Genomic DNA, 10,711 nt, shown 5'->3' with positions numbered 1-10,711 from the left:
GGCGAGGGAGGGGAGACCCGGGACCGAGGGCAGGGTCCCTGTCGGTGTTGGGGCGCCACGGCGCGCGGGGTTAGAGAGCAGTGTCGGGCGCGAGGTCCTGCAGCGCCCCCTCGCGGGAGTAGAACTCGTCGATCACGGCCTGCGGAATGCGCTTCAGCATCTCCTTGGGGAAGATGCGCAGCAGCTTCCAGCCCAGGTCCAGCGACTCGAACACCGAGCGGTTCTCGTAGGGGCCTAGGGACAGAGCGGGATTCCCGGGAGTGGTAGAAATATGTGTGGGGCGGGAGGAGGGTGAAGAGTTTACTGGCTCCACGCCAGCGACGCGCCTTACCCTGGTTGATGAAGTTCTTCTCAAACTTCTGCAGGAATTCCAGGTAGAGCAGGTCCTCAGAGGTGAGCGCCTCCTCCCCAACCACTGCCTTCATGGCCTGCACGTCCTTCCCGATGGCATAGCAGGCGTACTGCGGGAGGGGCAAGGCGTCGGTGTCCGCTGCGGGCTTACCACGGGAGTCCAGTAGCCCCCAACCTGGCTCTGCTGGGACCCCGTTCGGAAAGAAATTTTGACAGGAGAAAAGCTCGTCCTTCAGACGGGGCTCAGACCTTCAGCTTCTGAAACTAGAGGGCCCACCAGCCCCGGACCCTCTCCTCCTTACCAGCTGGTTGGAGACATCTCCATGGTCCTTTCTTGTCATGCCCTCCCCAATGGCTGACTTCATCAGCCGCGACAGGGAAGGGAGCACGTTGATGGGGGGGTAGATCTGAGGGAGAAAAAAAAGGAAGTGGTGGAGAGCAGGACTCAAGCTTTGCTCCCCTCCCCAAATTGTTCTCAGGAGAAGCTCCTCATTTATTCTACATTCCGAGGGGTCAACAGGCACACCCACCCTCTCTTATCTCCCACAAAGTCTAGGGCTTGGGCATGCAGCTGTCATATGTGGCCCTAGACAGAACAGTGGAGGGGGTAGATGACATGGCATTAGTTAATAAAAGGCTCAGTATTTCAAAACTTTTGATAATGTGGACAAAAACCTCTTTGAAGCTTAATGGTTAATAGCTGAAAAAAACAAAACAAAAACCTGCCAAGCAAAGAGAAAAACGTCATAGGGGTTGCCTTTAACCTACACACAGGACAGATGTGTGTCAGCCGTTGTTTTCTCTCCACCAAAGCAAATGACTGGAAAGGGAAGGGAAATAGTATTTACTATCTGCCAGATGCTGTCTATATGCCAACTTATTTTTATCCTCCACAATGCGTCTGGATGATATATTTGATTATTCTCATTTTATGGATGAGGAAACCTAGGATCCAAGAGATGAAATTATCTTCTCAAGATCCCAGAGCCAGGTAAGCCAGATTCTGCTCAGGCCTGTCTTCTGTCTGTGAACCATGTAATCTTCCCTGTGGCTGTCTCCTGTTTGGGGTTTGCTTTGACTGGCCCCTCCTAATTCATGCCTGGGGGCAGTGGAACATCTGTTCCTCAGTGTTTCTCTGGGCTGAGAGCAGGAAGTGGGCAGGGACAGGGCAGTACCTGTCTGTTGTGAAGCTGTCTGTCCACGTAGATCTGTCCCTCAGTGATGAAGCCCGTCAAGTCTGGGATGGGGTGGGTGATATCTACAAGAAAACACAGTGGTCTCAGTGTGGGTGGGGCCCAGGTCTCCAACCACTCAGGGCCACCTGGGTTCTGTTTCCCTCATGGGAGTGATAGCGGTGTGTGGGGGACATGGATGGTGGAGGAAAGGGCTGTGTCTATCTCGATGGAGGAAAAGCGCTGGTGCACATCTGTGCAAAGCAATGTGGGCTCTTTAAGTGTGTGGTCGGAAAAGGGAGGGCAGGGGAGCTCTGGAGGGTAGTGGGCTGTGAGGAGGCTACCGTCATTGGGCATGGTGAGGATGGGGATCTGCGTGATGGATCCGCCCCGACCCTCCACGCGGCCTGCCCGCTCGTAGATGGTGGCCAGGTCTGTGTACATATATCCAGGAAAGCCTCGGCGCCCAGGCACCTCCTCTCTAGCAGCAGAGACCTGCAATATCCATGGGCATTGGGGTAAGAAAGGGGGTGAGAGGCTGAAGCTAGGAAGGGTGGGTGGGAGTTCAGTGACCCTGTGAGAAATGGAGTGGGGGGCAGGGGAGGAATGTCCAGGCTGAGACCAAGCCCTGGAACTCATGGGAGTGGGGCAGGCTTGGGTGGACCAGCTCCCCTCTATTTGCAGGGTGACCCTCTGGGGTGTCAGGCTTAGGGAGGGGTAGGGAGGAACCTGACACCCCTTGCTAGCCAACTCACCTCCCGCAAGGCCTCTGCGTAAGAACTCATGTCCGTCAGTATGACCAGCACATGCTTCTCACACTGGTAGGCAAGGAATTCAGCAGTGGTCAGCGCCAGGCGTGGGGTGATGATCCGCTCGATCCTGGAGGTGTGGCCAGGTGTTGAGAGAGCCTGGAGCCTGGGCTAATGCTCCACATAGCCCGGGGGTTGAGTGCAAGGTGAACTGGGAAGCTGGTGTTGTGCATAGTGGCAGAGGAATGGATAAGATGAGCCCTTGGCCCCATCCCCTAGGCCAGGACCACGGTTCCCGGGAGTAGGCAGACTCCAACACACACCTCGCCTACTGTCCAAGGTAGGAAAGGGGACAGAGGCTGAGGCCAGGAGGCAAGTTGGGTGGGAAAAGCCAGGTAGGGCCAGGACTTTGTCTGGTGACGATGAGAGTGGCTTTTGTCCCCTGCAGGCTGAAGGGGAAGGACTCTGGCATATCACCCTGTAGATGAGTTGGGGGGCACCTGCTTTGCCTCTGTCTTACCCTAGGGCACCCACACTTGGGTCAGCTGGAGCACTCTCACCCCACATTCTCTGGATGGTTTCGTCCCTCTCACTGCTCCTCTCACTGTCCCTTTCACTGCTCCAAGCACACCTAATGTTCCTGTCTCTATGCTTGCCAGCCCTACAAACCCTTCCCACGTGGAGTGCTCCTGAACACTGTACCTTGGCTTCAGACACTCTCAGTTCCCAGCTTTGGGACTGTGGCTCTTCCCCTTGGGGATGTCACCAACACCTCCAGAATTCTATTATCTGCTTTCTGGAGTACCCTCCAGAAACACCCGGGACAGTTTATTAGAATTGTTTTATCCACCTGGCCGCCAGATTTAAACTCCCATTTTCTACACTTTTAAAATAGCAGTTTTTCTAAACAAATGTTTAGGGAAATGATCTCCTTGGGGTGACTTTGTGGACGTGACACAGAGATAAGGAGCCCTGAGTTGGGATGGTGGCTGGACATGAGTTGTGGGAAGAGCAGAGGGCACAGGCAGCAGGCAGAGTCATGGTCTGGCTCCCTCTGTCTGTGGGTTTTTCCTAGCCCTTCCTAGGAGGCTAGCCTTTCCTAGCCCTTCCCAGGCCTCAGTTTCCCCGTCTACACAATGAGGGTTGTTCTCCCAGCTATGGCCCGTGGCTTTAGTTCTGGGATGCTCTGGAGCCCCGGCACTCTAGGTCTTGGAAGGGGACAGGGTCTGCCCACCTGAGGGCAGTTTGGGCCTCAGGGGAGAGCTCACGTGGGGTCGTTGGCCAAGTTCAGGAAGAGGCAGACGTTCCCCATGGTTCCATTCTGCTCAAAGTCAGACTTGAAGAATCTGGCTGTCTCCATGTTCACCTGGATACACAGCAGGGTCGGCTGGAGGTAGGGCCCTGTGGCCTGAGGGCAAGGCCCGGCCCCTCCCAGTTGTCCTCAGGAAAGCCTGTGGACTGACCAGCTACCAGTCGCTAAGCACCATGGCCACGGGGTGGTGACCCTGGGGCTGGAAAGGGCAGGCTCTGGGTTTGCTGCCCCAGTCCTCACAGGGCCTCGTCAGATGCCCCTGGAGAAGCTGAGACTTCTTTAAGTCCAGCTCTGCTCAGTGCCATCCCTGCCCCTCCTGTCACCAGCTGCTGCTCTGCCCACCTCCCTGGGCTCCCAGGCCTCCCCTTCCTGAAGCTATCTTTTCTCCCCAAATCCCCTGGCTTCCCCTCCTTCAGGCCACCCAGGGCCCATCTTACCACTGTGATTGCCTTTGGGATACCCTGAGGGCCACATGGCCCTGGTCACTGCTCCCATCCTCACCCCTCCTGGCTGGCCGGGACACTGATGGCTTCCCCATCAGATCAGGTCATGCCAGGGGCTGAGGGAGACAGGCTGCCTGCTCCCAGCCTCCAGAACGTGCCAGTCTGCTAAGTCCCTCACCCCCATGGCTGCAAAGACAATGGCGAAGTTGTCGTCGTGGTAATCCAGCACAGCCTTGGACTTCTTCACCAGCCCCGCCTGGCGGCAGATCTGAGCGGCAATCTAGGGCAGAGTGGATTGGGCGAGAGTACGTCACAGTCGGAGCCGACGCCCACCCCATTGAGCACCACTGGCTCATGGCCTTTGGTGGGAGAGATCCAAGCCCAGAGAGGTGAAGGAGCTGCCCCACGTGCTACAGTCTTTCTTGGGGTGGAGGGTGGGGGCTATTGTGCAGCTGCTAGTGGGCTGGGGGTGCCTGATACGAGAGGCAGGACAGAGTAACAGTCCCAAAGAGCAGCTGCCTCCGTACGGGTCTGGGCACCTTGGCATAGGGCAGGGCCATACCCTTCCACAGCCTGCTGGGGGACTATCTGGGCACAGAGTTGCCCTGGGCCTGCAGTATGTGGGCCTCCAAGACACCATGCCCAGAGTCAGGAAGGAAGGGTCACAGTAGGGTGGGGGCACTTATGCCCTCTGATCGCTCAGGCCATTTTGAGTGGTCGGGGTGCTGGGTGTCTGGAGGAGCATCTCGAGACCTTGTCACACCAGCTGCTCTGAGAGGAAGCGGCTGTTCACTGTGGTGGTTGAGAGAAGCAGGAACGGGTAGTAAAGATGAGTGCAGGGACAGTGGTAGGGGCTGTGAGCTCCCCTGAGCAGGACTTTCTACTCTGGGAGCTCCCCATGGGCTCCCTCGCTTGGGGCAGCCTGAAGATTGGACCTGGAGGAAATCTTGTACAGTCCTCAGTCCCTGAGCTGCCTGGGGACAGCTGCCAGTCTTGATACTGGCGACCCCAGCCCCGCCAGCCCCTGCCTGCTTGGCACAGGAGCCATCCTCACTGGCCCAGCAGCCCAGCCACTGCTCTGTCCCTCCCCCAGCCGTGCCTGCTGGCCATGCAGGCCTCACCTCATTGTGGGGGAGCCCAGCTGCTGAGAAGATGGGGATCTTCTGGCCACGGGCAATGCTGTTCATGACGTCAATGGGAGAAATGCCCGTCTGAATCATCTCTTCTGGGTAGATGCGGGAGTGCGGGTTGATGGGCTGGCCTGGGAGAGGGCGATCACAGAGCCATGCTCAGGGGTTCAAACCCTTCCCTGACCTCCTCAACGCTGACCCCAGACTCCAGAGCAGCACTGTTTGACGGGCCTTCTGGCGATGATAGAAACGCGCTCTGGCCGTGCTGCCTGATGTAGCCCGAGATACAAATGGCTACAGAGCACATGACATGTGGCTCTGAAATGGGACTTTCTTTCTATTTGAATTAGTTCAAATTTAAATAGCCACAGGCCCAGTGCTACCTTGGACAGCGCTGCCCTCGTGCTTAGGAAGTGGCAGGCAGGCGGAAACTCAGACTGAGGCTCTAGGGCCCAAGGGGGCAGAGCCCTTTTAAAATAGTAGTTTTTCTAAACAAATGTTTAGGGAAATGATCTCCTTGGGGTGACTTTGTGGACGTGACACAGAGATAAGGAGCCCTGAGTTGGGATGGTGGCTGGACATGGGTTGTGGGAAGAGCAGAGGGCACAGGCAGCAGGCAGAGTCATGGTCTGGCTCCCTCTGTCTGTGGGTTTTTCCTAGCCCTTCCTAGGAGGCTAGCCTTTCCTAGCCCTTCCCAGGCCTCAGTTTCCCCGTCTACACAATGAGGGTTGTTCTCCCAGCTATGGCCCGTGGCTTTAGTTCTGGGATGCTCTGGAGCCCCGGCACTCTAGGTCTTGGAAGGGGACAGGGTCTGCCCACCTGAGGGCAGTTTGGGCCTCAGGGGAGAGCTCACGTGGGGTCGTTGGCCAAGTTCAGGAAGAGGCAGACGTTCCCCATGGTTCCATTCTGCTCAAAGTCAGACTTGAAGAATCTGGCTGTCTCCATGTTCACCTGGATACACAGCAGGGTCGGCTGGAGGTAGGGCCCTGTGGCCTGAGGGCAAGGCCCGGCCCCTCCCAGCTGTCCTCAGGAAAGCCTGTGGACTGACCAGCTACCAGTCGCTAAGCACCATGGCCACGGGGTGGTGACCCTGGGGCTGGAAAGGGCAGGCTCTGGGTTTGCTGCCCCAGTCCTCACAGGGCCTCGTCAGATGCCCCTGGAGAAGCTGAGACTTCTTTAAGTCCAGCTCTGCTCAGTGCCATCCCTGCCCCTCCTGTCACCAGCTGCTGCTCTGCCCACCTCCCTGGGCTCCCAGGCCTCCCCTTCCTGAAGCTATCTTTTCTCCCCAAATCCCCTGGCTTCCCCTCCTTCAGGCCACCCAGGGCCCATCTTACCACTGTGATTGCCTTTGGGATACCCTGAGGGCCACATGGCCCTGGTCACTGCTCCCATCCTCACCCCTCCTGGCTGGCCGGGACACTGATGGCTTCCCCATCAGATCAGGTCATGCCAGGGGCTGAGGGAGACAGGCTGCCTGCTCCCAGCCTCCAGAACGTGCCAGTCTGCTAAGTCCCTCACCCCCATGGCTGCAAAGACAATGGCGAAGTTGTCGTCGTGGTAATCCAGCACAGCCTTGGACTTCTTCACCAGCCCCGCCTGGCGGCAGATCTGAGCGGCAATCTAGGGCAGAGTGGATTGGGCGAGAGTACGTCACAGTCGGAGCCGACGCCCACCCCATTGAGCACCACTGGCTCATGGCCTTTGGTGGGAGAGATCCAAGCCCAGAGAGGTGAAGGAGCTGCCCCACGTGCTACAGTCTTTCTTGGGGTGGAGGGTGGGGGCTATTGTGCAGCTGCTAGTGGGCTGGGGGTGCCTGATACGAGAGGCAGGACAGAGTAACAGTCCCAAAGAGCAGCTGCCTCCGTACGGGTCTGGGCACCTTGGCATAGGGCAGGGCCATACCCTTCCACAGCCTGCTGGGGGACTATCTGGGCACAGAGTTGCCCTGGGCCTGCAGTATGTGGGCCTCCAAGACACCATGCCCAGAGTCAGGAAGGAAGGGTCACAGTAGGGTGGGGGCACTTATGCCCTCTGATCGCTCAGGCCATTTTGAGTGGTCGGGGTGCTGGGTGTCTGGAGGAGCATCTCGAGACCTTGTCACACCAGCTGCTCTGAGAGGAAGCGGCTGTTCACTGTGGTGGTTGAGAGAAGCAGGAACGGGTAGTAAAGATGAGTGCAGGGACAGTGGTAGGGGCTGTGAGCTCCCCTGAGCAGGACTTTCTACTCTGGGAGCTCCCCATGGGCTCCCTCGCTTGGGGCAGCCTGAAGATTGGACCTGGAGGAAATCTTGTACAGTCCTCAGTCCCTGAGCTGCCTGGGGACAGCTGCCAGTCTTGATACTGGCGACCCCAGCCCCGCCAGCCCCTGCCTGCTTGGCACAGGAGCCATCCTCACTGGCCCAGCAGCCCAACCACTGCTCTGTCCCTCCCCCAGCCGTGCCTGCTGGCCATGCAGGCCTCACCTCATTGTGGGGGAGCCCAGCTGCTGAGAAGATCGGGATCTTCTGGCCACGGGCAATGCTGTTCATGACGTCAATGGGAGAAATGCCCGTCTGAATCATCTCTTCCGGGTAGATGCGGGAGTGCGGGTTGATGGGCTGGCCTGGGAGAGGGCGATCACAGAGCCATGCTCAGGGGTTCAAACCCTTCCCTGACCTCCTCAACGCTGACCCCAGACTCCAGAGCAGCACTGTTTGACGGGCCTTCTGGCGATGATAGAAACGCGCTCTGGCCGTGCTGCCTGATGTAGCCCTAGATACAAATGGCTACAGAGCACATGACATGTGGCTCTGAAATGGGACTTTCTTTCTATTTGAATTAGTTCAAATTTAAATAGCCACAGGCCCAGTGCTACCTTGGACAGCGCTGCCCTCGTGCTTTGGAAGTGGCAGGCAGGCGGAAACTCAGACTGAGGCTCTAGGGCCCAAGGGGGCAGAGCCCTCATCACCACCTCCAGGTACTAGTGCAGGGTTCAGAGGGCCTGCGGGTGACTCAACCTCCTGTCTGAGCAGATGAGTCTTTTGTGCTTGGCCACTGACTTTCTGTGTGGCCTAGGGCAAGCCATGGGTCCCCACAGGCCTCCAGCATGTCCTCAGTAAACAGGTGGGATAGGGTTTGAGGCCTGGGGAAGGTGCCCACTTGAATGGACGAGAGCTGGCAGAACACCGCAGCCCACTCTCAGGATTGTGGACAGGAAGCCAAAGGCAGGGGCATGATGACCTTGGGGCAGGCGTGGAGCACTGCCCAACGATGATGGCATTTTACAGAGGATGGACATGGAGTGCTGATGGCAGTGTTGGGGTTCAGTGGAAGATTTGGGGATAGAGACGCACGCCTTTGCTGCTCTCCCATCACATCTGATCTGCTCGTGAGTCTGGGCAGAACTTCCAAGAGTGGGGAAGGTGTTAGGGCTTGGTCCTGAAGCCATCCAGAGCCTCCAGTCACTCACCGTTGATATCCAGAAAGTCCTCCGCCATGACCACTGGCCCCTTGTCAATGGGCTTGCCGGAGCCATTGAACACCCGACCTGAGTGTGGGCGAGGAGTGTTGGAGGGTGCTCAGGCTAGCCCTGTGTCCCTCACTGCTGCCTACCCTCCACACCACCACCAGCTCCCTCCCACTCCCCAAAGGAGTGTCCCGTGTCCCCCTCCCCTGCAGCCCACAGGTAGCCCAGAGAGCCAGCTACAGTGACTGTTGCTGTGAGAGTCTTCCTTCCTCTCCTGGAAACCTTTACAGGCAAGGCCTTGGCCCAGGACAATGACTCTAATGGGGGATTCCAGGACTAGAGAGAGGAGAGGGCCAGGCCAGGTCTTGGGAGAGAATTAGGGGATATTCAAGGTTTAGCAGTCCCTTTCAGCCTGGCTCCAAATAGGTGGCTACCTACTGTGTCTCTAGTCTATTGAATCCATCTTCCTCATTTATTGAACACCTGTATGTCAGACCCTGCGCTGGGGTCAGGAATCAGAGAGAAGAAGACACACCCCAGACCTCAAAGAGCCCACCAGGGAGACAGGCATATAAACAGGAAGCGACGGTGTAGTGTGCTGAGGGCTTGGTCAGAGAAGCTGGGCTGGGAGGGCAGAGGAGCACCTCCATCCCTTCTCCTTCCTGTTCCTCACCCAGCATGTCCTCTGACACCGGAGTTCGTAGGATGTCCCCTGTAAATTCGCAAGTGGTCTTCCTGGCATCGATCCCTGATGTCCCTTCAAACACCTGTGGGAACAAGAGGGAGTTTCTCCACTAAGGGGCCTGCTGGAGGGAACAGGGCTACCCATTCTGGACATGTTTTGTGCTCTCAGGGAAATAGACCATTTCCTCCTGCCTTCAGAGTTTGTAAGATAGTGTGGGAACTTTATGGGTTAATTCATTGATTTAACTAGCCAATGTCCCATTGACCCCACTCACCTGAACAATCGCCTTGGTGCCAGCCACCTCAAGCACCTGCCCGCTCCTCTGAGTCCCATCTGGGAGGGTGAAATGGACGATCTCCGCATACTGGGCAAACTGGCAGGAGGGGAGAGCAGCCACGTGACAGTGAGACCAGAGGAAAAGTCCCTTCTCCTCTTCCGGCCCTCCCTGACCCAGTCCTAAGCTGTTCTCTCCCCTCTTGTGCCCAGACACTTGTGGAAATGAACTCGAGGGGCTGGGAAGTGAAAGTCTGAATTCTGTTTGGGAGGCAGTTGCACCCACTTCGGAGTTGCAAGACCAGGTTAGAGTTGAAACTCTGAAGCTTAGTAGCTGCCTGACCTTGTGGAAGTTACTTTACAATTTCAGTATCTCATTAAATACGTAAGTCATAAGTAATAAGCTTTAGTTTCCTCATCTTTAAAATGAGGATAATAATAATACTACTTCCCACAGCTGCTATAGGGAAGAAATGAGGTAATATATGCAGATCCATTAGCATGGTGCCTGGCACTTTGTAAAAGCTCAATAAAGATGTAGTAATGATGCCGGGCGCAGTGGCTCAAGTCTGTAATCCCAGCACTTTGGGAGGCCGAGACGGGTGGATCACGAGGTCAGGAGATTGAGACCATCCTGGCCTACACGGTGAAACCCCGTCTCTACTAAAAAATACAAAAAACTAGCTGGGCGAGATAGCGGGTGCCTGTAGTCCCAGCTACTCGGGAGGCTGAGGCAGGAGAATGGCCTAAACCCGGGAGGCGGAGCTTGCAGTAAGCTGAGATCTGGTCACTGCACTCCAACCTGGGCAACAGAGCGAGACTCCATCTCAACAACAACAACAACAAAAAGATGTAGTAATGATTGGGCTGCCTCGGGTTCTGGACAGCGTATCTGTTTCTGCCCCTGTGGACTAGGGGTCAACACACTGGCAAAGTGCTTGCCTCTGCTGAGGCACCAGGAGAAAGACTCTCTGCTCACAGGCGTCTTTCAGTACCAGTGGCATGGGACTAGAATTGACTTATGTAGTTCTTCCAGGGATCAGGAATTTTAAAAATCAGGCTAATATTCAGAATATATACAGAACTCTTAGGCTGGGTGTGGTGGCTCATGTCTGTAATCCCAGCACTTTGGGAGGCTGAGGCGGGCAGATC

The 10,711-nt window shown here is 56.6% G+C and overlaps 1 protein-coding gene across 3 annotated transcripts in view; it reads right to left on the bottom strand.

Moving 5' to 3' along the window:
- Nucleotides 1–10,711, bottom strand: part of ATP6V1B1 (ATPase, H+ transporting, lysosomal 56/58kDa, V1 subunit B1) — a 31,690-nt gene continuing 20,979 nt past the window's right edge. Inside the window, exons 3-15 of one of the 3 annotated variants that reach the window (XM_011980636.1) lie at nucleotides 9,561–9,659; nucleotides 9,275–9,368; nucleotides 8,605–8,682; nucleotides 7,619–7,758; nucleotides 6,676–6,777; nucleotides 6,011–6,108; nucleotides 2,279–2,402; nucleotides 1,868–2,018; nucleotides 1,527–1,609; nucleotides 1,074–1,115; nucleotides 654–758; nucleotides 332–461; nucleotides 1–234 (exon numbers count right to left, since the gene is read on the bottom strand). In XM_011980636.1, the coding sequence (XP_011836026.1) occupies nucleotides 71–234; nucleotides 332–461; nucleotides 654–758; nucleotides 1,074–1,115; nucleotides 1,527–1,609; nucleotides 1,868–2,018; nucleotides 2,279–2,402; nucleotides 6,011–6,108; nucleotides 6,676–6,777; nucleotides 7,619–7,758; nucleotides 8,605–8,682; nucleotides 9,275–9,368; nucleotides 9,561–9,659 (1,410 nt within the window). In that variant the 3' untranslated portion in view covers nucleotides 1–70. Of the gene's footprint in view, nucleotides 235–331; nucleotides 462–653; nucleotides 759–1,073; nucleotides 1,116–1,526; nucleotides 1,610–1,867; nucleotides 2,019–2,278; nucleotides 2,403–3,540; nucleotides 3,639–4,205; nucleotides 4,308–5,148; nucleotides 5,289–6,010; nucleotides 6,109–6,675; nucleotides 6,778–7,618; nucleotides 7,759–8,604; nucleotides 8,683–9,274; nucleotides 9,369–9,560; nucleotides 9,660–10,711 lie in introns of all 3 variants that reach the window. The other 2 variants (XM_011980637.1, XM_011980638.1) reach the window with 2 other exon arrangements.

This window comes from Mandrillus leucophaeus, unplaced genomic scaffold (assembly GCF_000951045.1).
Source record: "Mandrillus leucophaeus isolate KB7577 unplaced genomic scaffold, Mleu.le_1.0 Scaffold216, whole genome shotgun sequence".
Taxonomy (NCBI): Eukaryota; Metazoa; Chordata; class Mammalia; order Primates; family Cercopithecidae; genus Mandrillus; species Mandrillus leucophaeus.
This window is presented reverse-complemented; position numbering and strand designations above follow the sequence as displayed.